General features: G+C 40.0%; 1 protein-coding gene across 3 annotated transcripts in view; it reads left to right on the forward strand.

The window, feature by feature from the left end:
- PKHD1L1 (PKHD1 like 1) overlaps positions 1-21678 on the forward strand; it is a 196712-nt gene extending 175034 nt beyond the window's left edge. For 2 of the 3 annotated variants that reach the window (XM_070075409.1, XM_051843973.2), the window contains exons 77-79: positions 6655-6918; positions 20553-20572; positions 21423-21678. In XM_070075409.1, the coding sequence (XP_069931510.1) occupies positions 6655-6918; positions 20553-20572; positions 21423-21551 (413 nt within the window). In that variant the 3' untranslated portion in view covers positions 21552-21678. Of the gene's footprint in view, positions 1-6654; positions 6919-10513; positions 10841-20552; positions 20573-21422 lie in introns of those variants that run through there. The other variant, XM_070075410.1, reaches the window with a different exon arrangement.
- Positions 21679-21978: the final 300 nt, after the last annotated feature.

Consider the following 21978-nt stretch of genomic DNA (forward strand, 5'->3'; position numbering starts at 1 on the left):
TAGTCTGTCTGCTGGGCAGCAAGATCATAACCTAATGCTTGTTAAGAGTGCAATGACACTAAGTTCAACATTATGCTGTTGGACAAGAACCTGGAGTATCCTGCTGCTTTCTGATTAAGGGAACAAATTCTTTTATCAGTCAGCCTGAGTGGTGGTAGGACTGGCATTCTTTTATGGGAAATGAGGTATCTGACAGGAACCTTATTCAAAGGTTCCTTGAAGGTGGGCCCAGTAAGTGCCCAGGGGCAAAGACTTGTCCTTGAAACCAAAGTTTTCAAACTGTCACTTTTAAATAACGGTGCTCCAACATGGTCACACTGGAGTGCTTGAGGAATAAAATAGGCTTTGGTATCTTATTGTGATAACTAAATAAAAGCTTCTTTTTCTACACTAAATTTTCTTTAAGAATTCAACACTTGGGGCTGGTGCTGTGGCATAGCAGGTTAAGCCACTGTCTGCAGCACTAGCATCCCAATATGGGCACCGGTTACAGTGCTGGTTGCTCCACTTCCAGTCTAGCTCCTTGCTAATGTACCTGGGAAAGCAGTGGAGGATGGCCAAAGTACTTGGACCCCTGCCACCCACATGGGAGACCTAGAAGAATCTCCTGGCTTCAGTCTGGTCCAGCTTCAGCCATTGCAGCCGTTGAGGGGTGAACCAGCAGATGGAAGATCGATCTCTCTCTTTTTCTGTCTCTTCATCTCTCTCTGTAACTCTGCCTCTCAAGTAAAATAAATCAATATTTTAAAGAGAAAGAATTCAAAGCTTCCCTTGGCATGTCTATCTGATCTACAATGGAGACAATCTACTGCTTCTTGTTTCTTTTGCTTTCTCTCTCCTCCCTTTTCCATTCGTCTTCCCTACAATCACTTCATCTTCCCTTGCCCCCTAACTCACTACTATTTTTCCTGTCTTTTATCAAAGGCGGGCTCTCAACTCCCTGGATATGTCTACTAGGACAGCTAAGTATAGTCACCTTGTTATGTTTAGACTAGCCAGCAAGTTTGTAGATTAACCATACTGAAACTATAATAGCAAAATACAGGTGAGAACATTAACAAAATGTCATTCTAATCACTCCACTGAAGGAAATCCCCTTCCAGATCAGACTGCAGGCTGAGTGGGTAGTAATACCCCTCACAGACAGCAAAGCAGGGCCGCCTGCATAAAGGAGATAGGGGTTGTGATTTCTGGCAAAGAAAATAGGGATGTGAGAAATGGTGAGAGAACAAAGTAAAGAGCTGCGTTTACATTTTTACCAACATGGATAAAGATAGTTCTTCTAACAGGCATTCAGGACATGTTTGTCTAGTGACCTATGTAATGCTTAGTGTTTGCTTCAGTTTCCACTGCTATGAAATAAACCAGCCCCAACAGGCTTAACACAAGAACTATTTCATTTGCTCACAACTGTATGGGTGAGGAATTGGGGCAAAGATGGTTCATGTCTGTTCTGTGACATCTGGGGCTTCAGCTGGGGGATTCTGATGGCTGGGGCTGACTAGGATGGCCTGATTGGGGTCATTGATGGTTTGACTAGGGCCTTGATTCTAGATTCAGACTGGGGTCTTCAGTTCTCCTTTGTGAGAAAAACTGGGTCTTTCTCCCAATACTGCAGGAGGAGAAAAACAAAATAAAACAAATACCCTGAATTCTTTACTAGTCAAAATTATTTTTAAAAAATACACCTGCCACCAATATTAATGGTATTTTTCAAACTTAGAAATGTAAAAAAAAGTTATTTTGAGAACAGACTTCATGTACCTCACAGATAGAATTCAAAGAAGACAATTGTACTTCTCTCAAATAAATCATTGCCATGAGTGTCAGTGGCAGAAAAATATAAAGAACAGTGCTCAAACATCTTGAAAAATATGAAATGAAAGCAGCAGTGTAGCCTCTGAAAAAGAAAAGAAGAATAAAACAGCAATGACTCTGTAAAAATATATCTTGGAAAAAACAAAGCAGTAAAAATGTATAGGGTTGTATATGTATTACAAACCCTGCTTTCTATAGTAACTACCGTTAACAATAGCAGTAGATCTCCAAAATAAAATCATGCCAAGAAAAATATATTCGGTATCTCTTATTCAAAAGTATGGAAAAATTTGGGGCAACATTGTGGTATAGCAGGTAAAGCCACTGTCTGTGATGCCAGCATCACATATGGGCACCAGTTTGTGTCCTGGCTGCTCCACTTCCAATCCAGATCCCTGCTATTGGACTGGGAAAAGCAGTGGAAGATGGCCCAAGTATTTGAGCCCATGTCACCTATGTGGGAGACACAGATAATGCTCCTGGCTTCATTCAGTCTGGTTCAGTCCTGACCATTACGGCCATCTGGGGAGTGAAGCAGCAGATGGAAGATCTCTCTCTCTTCTCTCCCTTTCTCTCTCTAGCTGACTTTCAAAAAATAAATAAATAAACTATAAAAACTGTAGGAAAATTTAACATGCAGATTTAAAAATATTTGGATGAACTCTTTATCTTTCATGCTGTAAATGCATGTAGCAATATTTCTCTAAGATGTCTACCTGAGCTAAGAAGAAAAGAAAGGTCAAAGTCCTGCAATAGAAAAATAGCATCAGACTTAAAGCAAATGTGAAAAATGGTTTTAAAATACTGAATCTGAGCTTAGGGCATATGGTAGTTTGTTGTACTCTTTTTCAACATTTTGAAATTCTTCAAAATAAAAATTTCAGTATCATACCTATGTCCCCAATATGGCTGAAGCTTCCCTTCCCCAAGTCAGATGTGCAGGGATGAAACATGGATCCAACACCATCATCTCCCTTCCCTATCGTGCCTCAGTTCAAATAGTCCATGTGTGGGAAGGAATCCTTTGATGCAGGAACTGTTGCTGCAGAATGAAAATCTAGTTCATGAGCAGATTGAACTCTGTGACCTTCTCTATACTTGTTTGTACTTAAATCTTTTTTTTTTAAACTTTTATTTAATGAATATAAATTTCCAAAGTACAGCTTATGGATTACAATGGCTTCCCCCCCATAACGTCCCTCCCACCCGCAACCCTCCCCTTTCCCACTCCCTCTCCCCTTCCATTCACATCAAGATTCACTTTCGATTCTCTTTATATACAGAAGATCAGTTTAGCATACATTAAGTAAAGATTTCAACAGTTTGCTACCACACAGAAACATAAAGTGAAAAATACTGTTTGAGTACTAGTTATAGCATTAAATCTCAATGTACAGCACACTAAGGACAAAGATCCTACATGAGGAGTAAGTGCACAGTGACTCCTGTTGTTGACTTAACAAATTGACATTCTTGTTTATGGCCTCAGTAATCACCCTAGGCTCTTGTCATGAGCTGCCAAGGCTATGGAAGCCCCCTGAGTTCACTGACTCTGATCATATTTAGACAAGGCCATGGTCAAAGTGGAAGTTCTCTCCTCCCTTCAGAGAAAGGTACCTCCTTCTTTGATGGCCCGTTCTTTCCACTGGGATCTCACTCGTGGAGATCTTTCATTTAGGTTTTTTTTTTTTCCCCAGAGTGTCTTGGCTTTCCATGCCTGAAATAGTCTCATGGGCTTTTCAGCTGGATCCGCATGCCTTAAGGGCTGATTCTGAGGCCAGAGTGCTGTTTAGGACATCTGCCATTCTATGGGTCTGCTGTGTATCTCACTTCCCATGTTGGATCATTCTCCCCCTTTTTGATTCTATCAGCTAGTATTTGCAGACACTATACTTGTTTATGTGATCCCTTTGGTTCTTAGTCCTATCATTACAATCAATTGTGAACAGAAATTGATCACTGGGACTAGTGAGATGGCATTGGTACATGCCACCTTGATGGGATTGAATTGGAATCCCCTGGTATGTTTCTAACTCTACCGTTTGAGGTAAGTCAGCTTGAGAATGTCCCGAATTGCACATCTCTTCCCTCTCTTATTCCCACTCTTACATTTAACAGTGATCACTTTTCAGTTAAGTTTCAGCACTTAAGAAGAATTGTGTATTGATTGCAGTATTCAACCAAAAGTATTAACTAGAACAAACAAAAAAGATACTAAGAGGGATAACATATTGAGTTGCTCATCAACAGTCAGGGTGAGGGCTGATCAAGTCACCATTTCTCCTAGTGTTCATTTCACTTTAACAGGTTTCCTTTTTGGTGCTCAGTTAGTTGTCACCTATCAAGGAGAACAAGTGGTATTTGTCCCTTTGGGATTGGCTTATTACACTCAGCATAATGTTTTCCAAATTCCTAATAGGGATCACTTTTCAGTTAAAATTTAAACACCTAAGAATAATTGTGTGTTAATTACAGAGTTCAACCAATGGTACTAGAACAAAAAAAAATACTAAAATGGATAAAGTATTACATTGTACATCAACCGTCAGGACAAGAGCTGATCAAGTCACTGTTTCTCATAGTGTCCATTTCATTTCAACAAGTTACCCCTTTGGTACTCAGTTAGTTGTCGCTGATCAGGGAGAACATATGATATTTGTCCCTTTGGGACTGGCTTAATTCACTCAGCATGATGTTTTCCAAATTCCTCCATCTTGTTGCAAAAGACTGGATTTCGTTGTTTTTGACTGCTGTATAGTATTCTATAGAGTACATGTCCCATAGTTTCTTTATCCAGAGTACTGTTGATGGGCATTTGGGTTCGTTCCAGATCTTAGCTATTGTGAATTGAGCTGCAATAAACATTAATGTGCAGACAGCTTGTTTGTTTGCCAATTTAATTTCCTTTGGGTAAATTCCAAGGAGTGGGATGGCTGGGTTGTATGGTAGGGTTATATTCAGGTTTCTGAGGAATCTCCAGACTGACTTCCATAGTGGCTTAACCAATTTGCATTCCCACCAACAGTGGGTTAGTGTCCCTTTTTCCCCACATCCTCTCCAGCATCTCTTGTTGGTAGATTCCTGCATTTGAGCCATTTTCACCCGGGTGAGGTGAAACCTCATTGTGGTTTTGATTTGCATTTCCCTGATTGCTAGTGATCTTGAACATTTTTCATGTGTCTGTTGGCCATTTGGATTTCCTCTTTTGAAAAATGTCTATTGAGGTCCTTGGCCCATCTCTTAAGTGGGTTGTTGGTTTTGTTTTTGTGGAGTTTCTTGATTTCTTTGTAGATTCTGGTTATTAACCCTTTATCTGTTGCGTAGTTTGCAAATATTTTTCCCATTCTGTCGGTTGTCTCTTCACTTTCCTGACTGTTTCTTTTGAAGTACAGAAACTTCTCAATTTGATGCAATCCCAATTGTTAATTTTGGCTTTGACTGCCTGTGCCTCCAGGGTCTTTTCCAGGAAGTCTTTGCTGGTACCTATATCTTGCAGGGTTTCTCCAACGCTCTCTAATAACTTAATGGTGTCGGGTCGTAGATTTAAGTCTTTAATCCATGTTGAGTGAATCTTTGTGTAAGTTGAAAGGTAGGGGTCTTGCTTCATGATTCTGAACGTGGAAATCCAATTTTCCAAGCACCATTTATTGAATAGACTGTCCTTGCTCCAGGAATTGGTTTTGGATCCTTGATCAAATGTAACTTGGCTGTAGATGTTTGGGTTGATTTCTGGTGTTTCAATTCTGTTCCATTGGTCTATCCATCTGTTTCTGTACCAGTACCATGCTGTTTTGATTACAACTGCCCTGTAGTATGTCCTGAAATCTGGTATTGTGATGCATCTGGCTTTGTTTTTGTTGTACAAGATTGCTTTAGCTATTCGAGGTCTCCTGTGTCTCCATATGAATTCCAGCATCATTTTTTCCAGATCTGAGAAGAAGGTCTTCGGTATCTTGATTGTTATTGCATTGAATCTATAAATTGCTTTTGGGAGAATGGACATTTTGATGATATTGATTCTTCCAATCCTTGAGCATGGAAGATTTTTCCATTTCTTGGTATCCTCTTCTATTTCTTTCTTTAAGGTTTTGTAATTTTCATCATAGAGATCCTTAACATCCTTGGTTAAATTTATTCCAAGGTATTTGATTGTTTTTGTAGCTATTGTGAATGGGATTGATCTTAGAAGTTCTTCCTCAGCCATGGCATTGCCTGTGTATACAAAGGCTGTTGATTTTTGTGCATTGATTTTATACCCTGCTACTTTGCCAAAATCTCTATGAGTTCCAATAGTCTCTTAGTAGAGTTCTTTGGGTACCCTAAATAAAGAATCATATCATCTGCAAAGAGGGATAGTTTGAGTTCTTCCTTCCCAATTTGTATCCCTTTAATTTCTTTTTCTTGCCTAATAGCTCTGGCTAGAACTTCCAGAACTATATTGAATAGCAGTGGTGAGAGTGGGCATCCCTGTCTGGTCCCAGATCTCAGTGGAAATGCTTCCAACTTTTCCCCATTCAATAGGATATTGGCCGTGGGTTTTTCATAAATTACTTTGATTGTATTGAGGAATGTTCCTTCCATACCCAGTTTGCTTAGAGTTTTCATCATGAACGGGTGTTGTTTTTTATCAAATGCTTTCTCTGCATCTATTTAGATAATCATATGGTTTTTCTTCTGCAGTCTGTTAATGTACTTAAATCTTTTTACCCAATTTCCAAAAACACTTCATTAGGAATCATATAGTATTTGAAAGTCAATGAAATCCAAATTGGAATTGTTTGAAAATCAGTAAACAATAAAAGGAAGTGAAACTGTTTGATGCTTTTTTTTTTCTAGGAAAAAATTATAAGATTGAATTTATACTGGATAATGTTGTTCGGGTAGAATCTGGAACTTTCAGCCTGCCAGCACAGACTGCTTCTAGTGGTGGCAGCAGCAGCAGTGGCAGCAGCAGCAGCAGCAGCAGCACCAACAATAGCAAAGCATCAACTGTGGGCCCATCTGCCCAGATAATGACTGTAGTCATTTGCTGTCTGACAGGAAGATTCTTGCTCCTGGAAATATTTATGGCTTCAATTTTTATCTTGAACAGATCTATATGTAAGTATGATTCATTTTTATTTGATATAAATCTCCATATATTGAGGTACTAGTAAATGTTTCTAAAATAAAGACTTTGTGCCCTGCACTTATTCACAGCACTTCTGAGGACACAAAGAGAAAATGAGAGTCTCAATGGAAGAAACAAGACAATGATACAAGAAATGTTATTCACAAAACTTGTTTGCCTAGAAGAATGTAGGGGATAAGAAGTGCAGTTAAGTTCAGAACTCTTCTGCAGTTGCAAGGTGCAGACACTTGGTTTGAAAAGGTTTAGGCAGTAGAAGTGATCATTTGACTAAGACCAGTGGTAGTCTTGGTTCTGCAATGGTGAGACCCAAGGACTCAGAGAATACTATCCAGAACCTGTGTCTCTCTCTCCCTTGATTCCACTTTCATTGGTGGTCACTTCACTCCCAGGTTGGCTCCTCACTTATGTGAGGATCATCTCCATCGTCATCTCCATCGTCACATTCTGCCAGTCCAGGAGCCAATGCAGAAAAAGCAAATGTATTTCCCAACAGCTCCTGCAAAAGTCTCAAAGCCATTTCATTGACCTGACTTTATTGCATGCCCCTTCCTGAACCAGTCACCATGGCCCAGGGTTCTAATTAGGTTTTCCTGGGTCACATGGGCAATGTCCTGAGAATAGTGGACATCTGGTTTCACTAAAGAAAATCAAGGTGATAGTTCTGGAGGTGGTAGGCATACAAAGATAGTGAATATTGGGGATATTAATAGGAAAGAGAGGTTCTTATGGAAGAGAATGATTAGACATGACTACAAGTGTCACTCCATGAACATCACATGGAAGTCTAGATAGGGTACTATCCAGATAAAATATATAAGATTTGGAGAGGAAAGGAAAAGACACTTAAGATCAGGGATAGGATAGGAGCAAAGAAAGAAGTGGGAGTGGAAAACTATGTATGTTCGTAGAATTCTTATTCTCCTTTCAAGCATACTTTTCCTGTTACCCCCATCTCAGTTAATGCCAATGCCATCTTTTCTGATCCTTCAGGATAATACAATTCCTCTTCTTTCAAGCTCTATATCCCTTCAAGTGCTCTATACCATCTATTTTTAGCCTTGTCTCTTATTGGTCCCTGTTTAAAGCCTTACTGTGGAGCAGGCATTTGGTAAAGCAGTTGAGATGCCATGCCTGCCTGCATCCCATACCATGATGTGTACTTCCAGTCCTGTCTCTACTTTGAATTACAGCTTCCTGTGCATGCATACCCTTGCAGGAAGCAGATGATGGCTCAAGTATTTGGGTTCCTGCTGCCCATGTGAGAAATACAAATGAAGTCTCTGGCTCCTGGATTAGCCTGGCTCAGACCTGGCTGTTATAGGCATTTGGGGCGTGAGTTAGCAGACAGAAGATTTCTCTGTGTCTCTATGTCTCTCTGCCTTTAAAATAAGTGAAAATAAAAATAAAGTCTCACAGCTCTAATTACATTTTTCTTCTCATTTGACCTATTATCATAACCTTCCAGCCTATTCTCCATGTTGCTGTCAGATTTATCTTACTAAAGCACAAGCTCACACAATAATGGTAATCTCAAATGCTTAAAGAGTCCTCATGACATGAAAAATGTAATCAACACCAAGGCCTTGAAACCAATTTTAAAGACTGCCTACTTTTACCAAATCATTCCTAGAAAACATCCTTTCCATCCCATATATGCCTTCCATGTGGGCCATCTTCCTCTGCTCACCAAGTCAGCCTCTCGCAATACCCTTCTAGGTTCTGCTCAAATCCCCCTTACTCTAGGAAGTTTCCTTTCTCCCTTCTCACTCTATATAAAACATTTAATTTTCCTTTCACTTGGTCTCCAGTTCCACTCTATTTATACCTGTATTATGGATCTTTTTGTAGTATACATACATTAAGCTTACATTAAGAGTTACCTTCCAGCTGGCGCCGCGGCTCAATAGGCTAATCCTCCACCTAGCGGCGCCGGCACACCGGATTCTGTCCCGGTTGCTCCTCTTCCAGGCCAGCTCTCTGCTGTGGCCCAGGAAGGCAGTGGAGGATGGCCCAAGTGCTTGGGCCCTGCACCCCATGGGAGACCAGGAGAAGCACCTGGCTCCTGCCTTCAGATCAGTGTGGCGCACCGGCCACAGCGCACCAGCCATGGCGGCCACTGGAGGGTGAACCAATGGCAAAGGAAGACCTTTCCCTCTCTCTCTCTCTCTCACTCTCTCACTATCCACTCTGCCTGTCAAAAAAAAAAAAAAAAGTTATCTTCCTCTCTAAATTGTGAACACTTATAGGACCACATTTCTTACATAAAATGAGTACCAAAAGTTTGTTTAGGTTGATTTCAAATCTTAAAAGGAAAGTTAGTCATCACTTGTGATTTAGGGAGACATGTTGAGTTGGGGGTATTGAAGGAAAATTGTAAAGAGTTTTCATTGGCAGATATTAATCAGTTTGTATATGATTTAATGAGGGAAAGATTCTGATAAATCACAAAGTAAAAAAGAAACAGCACATTGGACATACTGATAAAAGTTTAAGAAGAGTTTGAGGTAGAGTAATTATTTAGAAAGATACATAGTATTTCAAGTAATAAATGCCAAGACTAGATTTTACTTGTCAATGCTTTTGTAGAGAAGGATGAAGAGACACTGTATATTAGACTGGTTCTGGGAGAGTTAAGACAAACTGGAGTCTAAAAGCAGCTGCTAGCACTTCAGCAGCAGCAGCCATACCATAGGAAGAAGTAAGCCCTTTCCTCCCTGATGCAGAATCTGAGGTCCAGCTATCAAAGAAGTAACATGTTGCAGAGACAGGGTCCTGTCCTCTCATTTCTGAATACAAACATGGGGGATGGAGCTTAGGGACAACAAATAAGCAATACACACATATATATATTTTTGCCAGTTATCTTGTCTCCAGAATTCTAACAAAAAGACCAGTAGTTTTTTTTTTTTTTTTGATAGTGTGGTATGTTTACTTAAATCTGTATTTTCTCCTCTCAGAAGCATTGAATATAAGATCTAATTGGCTGAATGTGTCAGTACTACCTAATATAAACTTGTGAATTTTGTGTTTCTTCATTAAATGTATTGTTTTATAATCCCCTTCACTGACTTTCATCTTGACTATTCCTAAAAAATTTAGTATTGTACCAAACTGGAAAAGATATATTTTAAAATCATTACCAAATGATACTATTCCTTTGTCTTTTTGAGGGTTTTTACCAAATAAAAAAGTTAATTGATGCCTGCTCCTTTGCTACTAAATATATTACCATTTTTCAAGTAAGAAATACAGGGTTAAGCACCATTAATGAATTTGAATGCTGGGTTATTTTATAATTTTGCCTTCTGAATTAAAAATATTTTACTTTTAAGAAAATCATGAAGATCCGTTAAATAAAACAGCATAACTTGAATGTGAAAATATGCCACAAAATATATAAGTACCACAATTCTGTTTAACATTAAATTGGGAAACTTTAAATACTTTTAATTATTATTTTTGTCTTATTAACCATACCATAAAATATTATAAATTTTAAAATTAAGAAAACATATTTGAAATGGCACTATATATTATTGATTTTTATATTTTTTCACTTTTCAGAAAGCAACTAAAGTGCTCTTTGGAAGAACAGACTAAGCAAAAACACAAGAATTGCTTATTTATGAACTATTTTGTTGCACAACAAGTCTACATTTTTGAGAAAATATGCTACACTATTTTTATAATGCATAAATGTATTAATTAGTTTTAATCACAAAAATCTGATTTCTTCAAAGTATAAAGTGTTTTGATTCCTTATATTTGTATTTCAAAAACCTCCAGAAATCTCTGATTTGAAAGAGGTATACCACCTCTGAATTATTGTACCAATAAATTAAAGAATTCTTTAAAGTATTACACCAATAAATCAAAGAATCGTCTAAAGTATGGATTGTCTGAATTTGACTTAGACTCTTTAGATCATACTGGAAGCATTTGGGGTTTAAAATTTTTTTTTATTTATCTTATTTACTTGAAAGTCACAGAGAAAGAGAGAGACAGACCACTGGTTCATTGCCCAAATGCCCTCAACATTCAAGGCTGGACGAAGCAAAAGCCAGGAGCCTGAAAGTCAATCTAGGTCTTCTATGCAGGTAGCAGAAACTCACCCACTTAAGCCATCATTTTGTGTTTTCCAGGGTTTACATTAGAAGTATGCTGGAACTGGGTGTAGAGTTAGGACTTGAATTCTGGCACTCTGATACAGGATGCCAGCATCTTAACTGCTAAGGCAAATGCTGGCCCTGAGAGTTTTAATATATTGAGGGAAGGACTCTGATTTTCCCTATTATTTCATGAGACTCTGATTTCCAACAACCTATGCCACTCTAATTTCTAAGGACTTTTAAGAAATGAAATTGTTTCAGCCTTTCTCAGACTGAGTTGCTGTCTTTCAAATGCACAGGAACCCCAGCAATTGTAGACTCTCCTGTATTTCTGGGCTTGCCAAACCTTGACCTATATTCCAGGAAGAGTTTCCTTGGTTTGCCTAGAATGGGCTTTTGGAACAAGTCCAGACACTCCTGCCTACACCTCCTTTCCATTCAAAACTATCTCTACTAGGAGTACGACCTCACTCAACTCCAGGTGACAGCAAAACAGAAGAACCTTATTTTTAAGAGGATAAATGAGTGAATGCAGAAAACCCACATTTTAGTGTAGTCAAATTAACCCAAAGCTCTCATATTATAAAAATGCAATTGTCACTCGGAAAATCCTAAAGGGAACCCTTAGTTTGACAGCTCCCACTAGAGGCATTGCAGTTATGTCCAGAGCAAGTAGAGTAGATAATAACAAAACTTACTTTCTAGCAAGTCACAGTCAACAAGTTTCTGGGACACTGAGAGAATTCAATAATGCTCTTACCATTCTCTCCTGTGTACCATCTCTTAGTGTATCAACATCAGATCATTGATAGTCTTGCTTACCAGAAAAATGATAAACATTTACCATGCAGTAAATTCAAATATCTCTGTATATATTTGGCATTTCGTTAAGTTGAACGAGTACTTATTTAGCATTTACTAGTTACTGAATGAGAGGACTAAAAAGAATCAGGTGCTATGGCCAAGAATTGACAGGATGACTGGGCAAATTGGGAAACAGATCATTTGAATACAACGTGGTACATAAGAGAGGTAGACGCATGGTGCTAAGGGGGTAGATAACAGGAGCACTCCCCTTCAGGGGGGTCATCGTTTGAGGATGGAAAGGGATGAGAAACAGCTTCCAGAAGAAGTGTTGAGTGAGAGGAGTGTTGAAGAACATGGGATTAAGGAATGTTATCCCAGCAGAAGGTATGGTGGCAAGAGCAAATGTTGAAATACCACTAGACAGCAAGCTCCCTGAAGGTGAGGGTTTTTACCCTTCTCAGCATTTGTTCCTGTCATTTCACAAAAGATCTGGCACTAATGGATGCTTATGTACTTTCTATTGGATGATTGAAACATGGAGGGTGGGGAAATCAGCAGGTAGTTAGATGCTACAGGAGCACCAAACATAACAGGAAGAAGGGCAGGAGACCAGGCTGGAGGGGAGGACAGCAGCTTTCTGTCTATTTATATGGATTTGTTCTGTAAGTCCCAGGGATACAGATATTTTTAAAGATTTATTTGTTTGTTTATTAGAAAGGCAAAGTTATATAAATAGAGGGGGAGACACAGATCTTCCATCTACTGGTTCATCCCCCAAATGGCCATAACAGCCAGGGCAGGGCCAGGTTGAGGCTAGGAGCCTGGAACTCCATCTGGGTCTCCCACATAGGTGGCAGGGACGAGGGACTTGGGCCATCTTTCTGCTACCTTCCCAAGCACATTAGCAGTAAGCTTGTTCCTAAGCGGAGCAGCTGGGACTCAACCAAGGATGCTGGCGCACAGTGGCTTAACCTGCTATGCCACTGTGGGATATAGTTTTAACCAGATATTAAAATAGAACTTTGGTTAAGATAAAGTACAAAAGGAGGAACAAAAAGCTTAACATTTTTCAAAGTAGACTAAAAGAGCAAAAGATTAAAAGAGGATTTTTGAAGAACAGTTTTCTGGAGGCTGTGGTCCTGGGCCTCAGGCACTTTGCAGAGGCTCATGGAAAGCTTAACAGATGTTCCCTGAGATTCAGGGTACAGGATGGTCTTCAATCTGAATGATAGCTGGTGAATCATAACAGAGAGTAGGTGGCTGAAGCAGTGGATGGCTACCAAGTTCAGGGTGGCAGTTTAGGAAATACCAGCTTAGCTTCCCCACAGTTATCTGGGCAAAGTATGCATGTGTGTTTCTCATGCACCTGATAAGGACTGTGTATGTGTTAGGGAGAGACAGAGAGAATGGGAGGGAGGGAGGAAGGAAGGGTGATGGGGAGAGAGACAGGTTGACAGCAGTGGGGAGGATGTATGTCTTATCCAAGAGGGCTGACTAGAAGGGAAATAAACTGCAGGAAAATGAAACTGGAAAGAGAACACTGGATGCCTAGAAGCCATAGAAAAGCTCAAGTCAACAGATGCAATAGAAATGTCATGATTTGGAAGTAAGTGCAGTTAAGAAATTCCTTCACAATGAGGTCTTTGAAGAACACATGACAGCCCCTTCTTGAGGAACATTTTGCTGCTCGTCATGGGGCAGCAGGTCCCATAGAGCTCCTCAGGGCCAGCCTGGGGAGCTTGGGGGCAGAGTGGGATGATGAGTGTCGGCGGCAAAGGAATCACACACCAGAGCCGGGAGATCAGTCAACGCCCAGGGCGCCGCCAGGTCCTCGGACTTTATTGGGAGAGGGAAAAGCTTTTATAGACACAGAAAGGGGGCTGTCCAGGGCACAAGAGAATTGAGCCAACCAGCTGAAAGGTCAGGCAGGACACAAGCTGGGCATGCCCTCAAGGGCCTATCACAGCTGAGGACACATACTGTTCATGAGTACAAGTACAGTACAAGTCTCCAGTCAGGCTAGGTACCTCCCCGGGGGCCATCTTGGGTTGTTGGAAACGCTGAGTCACTGGAATGCAGAAGTGCGGTAAACTCGAGCAAAGGCTTAGCGGCCTTGTTTCCTTTTCAATTGGAGGCCCCCACATCATTTGCCATGTCCAAGGAGCACAGATAACTGATCATACACCACCAGGTAACTGAACACTTTCCCACTCCCCACTCCCCACTCCCAACAAGCCCTCACTTCATGCTGAGATGTAAAAATCAAGTGTTTTAATGCATAATCCAGTTTATTTTCTACTCCAAGACTTGTCCTTTCTGTTAGAGAATCAAATTCACAAAACTCCAATTCTGCCATTTGTAGACCCTGTATTTCGGTGCTGCAATAGAAACAAAAATATTGTTCAAATCAGAACACTATAAAAGACACAAGATTGACAATTGTCTGTACTTTTTCTTCACATAAAGTTTTAATTCAACCCACTGGAAACTGTCATAATGTTTCTACAGATTTTCAATACAGGATTTTCTAACATAAGCTATATGGCACTAAAAGAAAATTGTAAAAATTTCTTAGCCACAAACTTTGGCAAAAAGTTCCTGATTTAATTGATCTAAATTTTTGACTCTCTGCCTTTTACACATCTCATAAAGGGTGGGTGTTCTGGTGTAGCAGGTTAGGCCACTACCTGTAATGCCAGCATCTTATATGGGCACAAGTCTCAGCTGCTCCACTTCTGATCCAGCTCCCTAATGATGTGCCTGGAGAGCAGCAGCAGATGGCAGTTGTGAGACCACCTGGAAAATGAACCAGCAGATAGAAGATATCTCTGTGTGTGTGTGTGTGTGTGTGTGTGTGAGAGAGAGAGAGAGAGAGAGAGACTCTGCTTTTCAAATAAATCTTTTTAAAAAGAAGAACTTCATAGAATTATCACAGTACTTATGTTCATTTTGTCATATTAACTATGCTAATTTTTTTTATTTATATATTTATTTGAAAGAGTGATAAAGTTTGCATCTGCTTGTTCACTCCCCAAATAAGCCAAGCAAGGGCAAAACCAGAAGCCAGGAACTCTATTAGGATCTCCCAGGTGGGTGACAAGGGACCTAAGTACTTGAACCATCATCTGCTTCCTCCCAGGGTGTGCATTAGCAGAAAGCTAGATTAGACATGGAGGTTATACACCCTCCAGCCAGTCCACCATTGGGTGCCAATGCCAGCATCCCAAGCGGCACTTATACACCTGTACCTCAATGACTAATTTTAAAATGACTGAATCCTTTAGAAGCCCTGAGTAATATGGTTTCACAGAGCATCTGTTCACATGTTAGCCACTTTTTTTTCTTTTAGGTTCTTTACTTTTAAATAATGTTTCTCTAAATATTGCCATATTAGTTATTGACATTTAAATTCTTAAAATATTTTTAATTTTTTTTTATTTTTGGAGAGACACAGAGAGAGAGATCCCACCCACTGATTCACTCCTTAAGTGCCCACAGTGGTCAGGGGTGGCCAGGCCCAAGCTGGAAGCCAGGAACTCAATCCTGTCTCCCATGTATTTGTGGCACTCTGATGTGGGAAGTGGGCAGGTGTCTTAAACCCTAGGTTGAACATCCTCCTCTAAATTTTTAGAATAACTTTTTAATATAAATAGGCTGTTTAACTGTTCAACAAGTCATAAATATCCTCTGGTGTGTTAATACTATTTTATCCAAGATATGAAAATTTGGTAAAGTATAAATAAAATATTATCTTGGTCAATGTAAAGAACAGAAAATAAGGAGGAAATAAGAATATCTTTTGGTAGTGCTTGTAATAAGTAAAATGTTTATATCTTACACTGCTGTGCCAATTCTTTCCTAAGTCCTATCCATTTTCTGATCATTGCAACAACTTCTGGCTTTACCTCTTCTTTTTTTATCCCCCAAGTGTTATCTACTATTAATAACAATAATAACAATCCATTGAAGGTTTACCACATGCTAACCTGACTAACTTCACACTAAGTACCAGACGCGATGCTAAGTACGCAATTCGGACCCTTTTCTGACAATCAGCTTATGAAGTATTTTTCCTTTGACAGATGAGAACACTTGAAACCTAAAAGAAGTAGTAAAATGCTTAGTTTCACAGAGCTAATGGCAAACCTGGGATTCGGTATCCAGACCATCTAATTCCAGAGCCTATGTTCCAATAGTTAATTGCCTTCCCTTTTTCTTCAAGTTTGAGAAAGTGTTCCATTGTGAATAGAGTTTTTAGGAAAACATGTTTGTGTCCAAAATTCCTGTTTAAATTCTAGGATTTCAGTTTACTACCTTTTTTCCTTCAGGCAAGATCTTATTTTCCTTTCCTCTCAATTGCTTTACCCCTACATATAGAAAATATCTAACTTGTAGTGTGGTGTTTGGGGACAGATGATATCAAATTCATGGCAGGTAATGCTATAGTACCAGTGCCCAACAGGTGGTGTGGGCTTTCAGTAAATGAGAGCCACTTCTGTTGGTTTTACTTCTATAATGTTGCCTGGCCCAATAAACCATTAGACTTCTTATCACACTTACATGCTGCAACAATGTCTGGCATGTAATAAGCACTACATGAGTGCTGACTCTTGGAATCATTGGCTGGGCACAGGGCCACCCAAAACAATAACTTTCTCAGTTTTCCTTGTAGAGAGGAATGACCACCTTCTGTGCAGAGGGTTATAAAAATATAATATTGTGGAATATTCTAGAAATCTCCTTTAAATTGGCTATTTTTCATCTCTTTACCTTTTCCTCATCCCTTCCTTTTTTTTTTCCTGCTGCATGGAACAAGATGCCTGCTTAGACCAGGACAAAGGCTAACCTCCAGGGGAAGTGGGAGAGCACTCAATTGAAAGGTGTTTTGGTCTCTGACATTGTAGTGAACCATGCTAGCACTTGCTGTGCTAGGTTTTCATCATTACTTCATGGGATTCCTAATCCTAACTGTTAGGTCTCCTGGTTTCACCAGACATCTTTGGTGGCAAAATGTGAAAACAGTGTGAAAAGAGAATTAATCCTTCTTCCTGAGGGAGGTAGACAGAGACAATGCTAGGTCAAGAAAAGAGACAGAATAACACATATACCTATGGAGTTATTACCTGTACCCTCCAAAAGAGAAATGCCTAAACTTTGATGGAAATTCATTATGATGTTGGGTTTGGGGAACCTATGTGAAGGGTTGTACTCTTCTTCCACACTTAGCAGTGGGCATGTTCTATTTCCTTGTGACTGCAGCTGGCAAGGGGTGTCCAATCTTCGGTGAAAGACACATTGAGATTAATTTCCCCAACTTTCCTCTCCCCAGAGTAGCTACAGACACATGTGTAAGACCAAAAGTGAAAGGCCTGCCATCTGGGTTGCAGTAAGGTACTTGAATAGTTGAGGGCACTCTAGCTAATTACAAACTTTTTGCCACCCCACTTGCAGACCCTTAGTTCTCCAGTTATTACGACTCAATTAGACTAAAATTAGAAAGTTTCTCATGGGAAAACTGTTCTTCCAGCAATGCTGTTTACCCACAAATTCTGCTTTTATTAGAGAAGTTCCTTTAGGTTAAGAGTTATATGTTCTTTTGACTTCTCTAAAATGCTTAGAACACACTTTGCCCATAGTATGTGTTGAAAAAACTGTTTAAATAAATGAATAAGTAGGATGTATGAGGAAACTTCTCCTTTACCAGATTTTTGTGGTAAAAATTTCTTCCAAAAATCATAGAAATTGCATTTTATACTGACTTAAAGGCTTAGCATTTCAAATAACAGTGTATAAAATTTACACCCAGTTAAAGACCAACTAGTTATGGTTGCTATGGTAATGGGATCTGTGCCTATGAACAGAAAAAAATAATTCCTTTGGATAAGATATTTATGAGTGTGCCAGGCTACATGGCAAGAGTATTTACCTTTGGTTTTTCTTCAGAGCAATTTATGAATTCAGGCAGATGATCCTTATACATATATATAATATGTTTATATATATATAAATTCTCCATAGGAAGAGAGAAAATAAATAAATTTTCTTACACTATGGTTTTAATTCTCACTTATAAAGGATTTAAATTCAAATGAGAAGTACAGCAAGAAATATATATCTCATTGTGAAGAGACAAGTAATTTTTACTGTATAAAATGTACCATACCTGTAGACAAATACTTTTTTTTTAATTTGACAGGCAGAGTTAGACAGTGAGAGAGAGAGACAGAGAGAAAGGTCTTCCTTCCATTGGTTCACCCCCCAATTGGCTGCTACAGCCAGCGCACTGCGCCAATCTGAAGTCAGGAGCCAGGTGCTTCCTCCTGGTCTCCCATGCGAGTGCAGGGCCCAAGCACTTGGGCCATCCTCCACTGCCTTCCCGGGCCACAGCAGAGAGCTGGACTGGAAGAACAGCAACCAGGACTAGAACCCGGCACCCATATGGGATGCCAGTTCCGCAGACGGGGGATTAACCAAATGAGCCACGGCATTGGCCCTGACAAATACTTTTTTTTTTGGACAGGCAGAGTGGACAGTGAGAGAGAGAGACAGAGAGAAAGGTCTTCCTTTTGCTTGCCATTGGTTCACCCTCCAATGGCCGCCGTGGCCAGCGCGCTGTGGCCGGCGCGTCACGCTGATCCAAAGCCAGGAGCCAGGTGCTTCTCCTGGTCTCCCATGGGGTGCAGGGCCCAAGCACTTGGGCCATCCTTCACTGCACTCCCGGGCCATAGCAGAGAGCTGGACTGGAAGAGGAGCAACCAGGACAGAATCCGGCGCCCCGACTGGGACTAGAACCCGGTGTGCCGGCGCCACAAGGCGGAAGATTAGCCTATTGAGCCGCGGCGCCGGCCCCGACAAATACTTTTAACAAAAATTGGTAATATATCTGATATTTTAAATGGCCAGAGGTGGTTAAGGGAAATTCAGAAACAACAGCAGAGACAAAAAGCTTAAAAATCAACAATCAAGACACATATCTTCCCAAAGGAATTTGAATTGATGGGCAGTGGCAAATCTGTATTTTTAACAGGACTGTTAACCAAGAAGACAGCTGTATTTTTAAAATATTTATATGGCTGATATTTGGCATAGTCATTAAAATACTGCTTAAGATGCCTGTTTCCCTTGGCTGGCGCCGCAGCTCACTTAGCTAATCCTCCACCTGCGGCGCCAGGACCCAGGGTTCTAGCCCCAGTTGGGGTGCGGGATTCTGTCCCGGTTGCTCCTCTTCCAGTCCAGCTCTCTGCTGTGGCCCGGGAAGGCAGTGGAGGATGGCCCAAGTGCTTGGGCCCTGCACCCACATGGGAGACCAGGAGGAAGCACCTGGCTCCTGGCTACGGATCGGTATAGTTCCAGCCGTAGCGGGAGGGTGAACCAACAGAAAGGAAGACCTTTCTCTCTCTCTCTCACTGTCTAACTCTACCTGTCAAAAAAAAAAAAAAAATGCCCGTTTCCCATATCCTAGTGCCTGGGTTCAGGTCCTGGCTATGTTCCCTATTCCAGCTTCCTACTAACATGTACCATGGGAAGCTGCAGATTCTGGCTCAGCTGGATCCCTGATAATCATATGATTGTACTCTCTGGCTCCTAGCTTCCTCTAGTCCCAGTCCTGGCTGTTGTAAGCACCTGGGGAAGTGAATTAGTACATGGAAGATCTCTCTCTCTCTCTCTCTCTCTCTGTCTCTCTCTAACATCTCTATCTATCTCTATCTCTATCTCTATCTCTGTCTCTATCTCTAATGAGTCAGACAGCAAAGGACTAAGCTGAAAATAAAATACAAGACTAGGTAGGAGATCATTGTGACAATCAATGTACTGAAATGATGGACATTGATAGGATTGAATGGACAAAACTTGTCAACAGACGCTATTATAAGAAAAACATCCCTTGCATAGTAGAAAAAAAGCCTGCAGAGAGAGTGGAAGGTGCTTGAGTTCTAACAGTAGCTCCTTCATTCCATGTCTTTAAAACAAAGGGGGCAAAGGAAGCAGAGGGGGACGGGAGTCAGGGCCTGATTTCATGTTATACCTTCAAAGATTAATATTCCTTCCACTTTTCCTTTTATAAAATTGTTATTTCTAAAATCTATCATCTATCTATATCTATCTATCTATCTATCTATCTATCTATCTATCATCTTTGAGATGCAGAGACAAAGAAGATATAAGGACACAGATAGAGTTCCCATCTGCAGCCTCACCTCCCAAATGCCCATAATGCCAGTTGGGCTGAGTCAAAGCTGGGAGCCAGGAACTCAATCCAGGACTCCTATGTGAGTAGTGGCAACACAATCACTTGAGCCATCATTTACTGCCTCTGAGAGGAAGGAAGGCAGTGGAGGATGGCCCAAGTGCTTGGGCCCTGCACCCACATGGGAGACCAGGAGAAGCACCTGGCTCCTGGCTACGGATCGGCATAGTTCCAGCCGTAGTGGCCATTTGGAGGGTGAACCAACAGAAAGGAAGCTGGAATCAGGAGCAGAGCTGGAACTGGAACCCAAGGCTCTCTGATATGGCATGTGGGCAATCCACCCAGAAGCTTAACTACTGGGCTAAATGCCTGTCCTTTCCCTTTTTAAATATGTTAGGAAAAGTATGCCTATTTCTAGTTGCTGATGACAGATAATTCACTCCTATTTTCCTTGGAAACACTATTCTCTGCTGATTATAGAATCCTCTCTATTTACTAGGTCCTACTGGATTGAAGATGGTAAGTTTATATGCCTGAAACCTTTCTTTGATTTTATTGCTGTTTCTAACACATTTTTCCATTTCTTATAACAATTTAATTTACAAAATAAATCCTTAAGGCAGTAATAATTAATTTTGCTGATAAGAAAACATAAGCTCACACTTGTTCAAGGTCAAAGCCACAATGTACATTGTGCTGTAATGTAGCTGAATGAGACTTTCATGGTTTATTGTTTTGTTATAAGTTTTCAACACACACAAGATATATCATGCTACAAGTTATTTTATATTGGTTATATGAATTTCAACACATTTATCCTTAGAAATTATAAAAGGTCTTATATGACCAGATATTTCTCAGATCAAGTCTACTTAACTCATAATATAGCTGAACTATCTAACAGCTCAAATAACATGTAAACACTAGCCAAGAAGTGTTACATTGCTAAACCTCACTACTAGACACAGAATGACAATTCACCTTTATTTTCATTTGAATCCATTTCTAGTAAACAGAAAAATATGTATTATTTTTCTCAATTCCTATGCAGGCCCCTTCAGAAGGAACTTGCTTAACTCCAAATTGTTCTGAAATCTTAGGTTTTCCTATATTTGTCAACAAAAATTCTTGTTAATTGTAAGAATAATTATGATGGAAAATATTTATTTCAGTGCTTCACAGAAAAGTAATTTTCAATTAATAGAACAGAAATTAAAAAGTTGCTGCAGACTGCTTGATTTCTCTATGCAGCAATTGATCAGAAGTATTAAATGGTGATTCTGGATATTAAAAAGAAAGTTATAATTTTCTAGAATATTAAAGTTTGTCCTTTGGGAAGCAAGTAAAAATGTCTAAAATTTTCTAATAGGGGCTGGCACTGCGGTGCAGTGGATTAAAGCCCCAGCCTGAAGCATCAGCATCCCATATGGGCACTGGTTCAAGTCCTGGCTGTTCCACCTCCAATCAAGATCTCTGCTATGGACTGGGAAAGCTGTAGAAGATGGCCCAAGTCCTTGGGCCCCTGCACCTGCATAGCAGATCTGGAAGAAGCTCCTGGCTTCTGGCTTCAGATCAGCTCAGCTCTGGCTGTTGTGGTCATTTGGGGAGTGAACCAGAGGATGGAAGATCTCTCTTTTTGGCTCTACCTCTCTCTGTAACTCTCTTTCAAATAAATAAATTTTTTTTGAAAAAAAAAATCAGTAAAGCAGAAAACCCTATGCTTTCCAAATCTATTCTATTCAAAGCTGCCACCCTATGAGATGCAAAGGGTTTTTTTTTTTTTTTTGCTGTATCAAAAAAATATGTGTGACTTTATGATCTGTATTCAACTGTGAACAGCTGTTCATTAATAAAGAGTCCTAGTCAGAATAGCAGATCTAAAATTATATTTGAGAAAAACAAACTATCCTTTGGTAAAAAGTCAG

Source organism: Oryctolagus cuniculus, chromosome 6 (assembly GCF_964237555.1).
Source record: "Oryctolagus cuniculus chromosome 6, mOryCun1.1, whole genome shotgun sequence".
In the NCBI taxonomy this organism is placed as follows: domain Eukaryota; kingdom Metazoa; phylum Chordata; class Mammalia; order Lagomorpha; family Leporidae; genus Oryctolagus; species Oryctolagus cuniculus.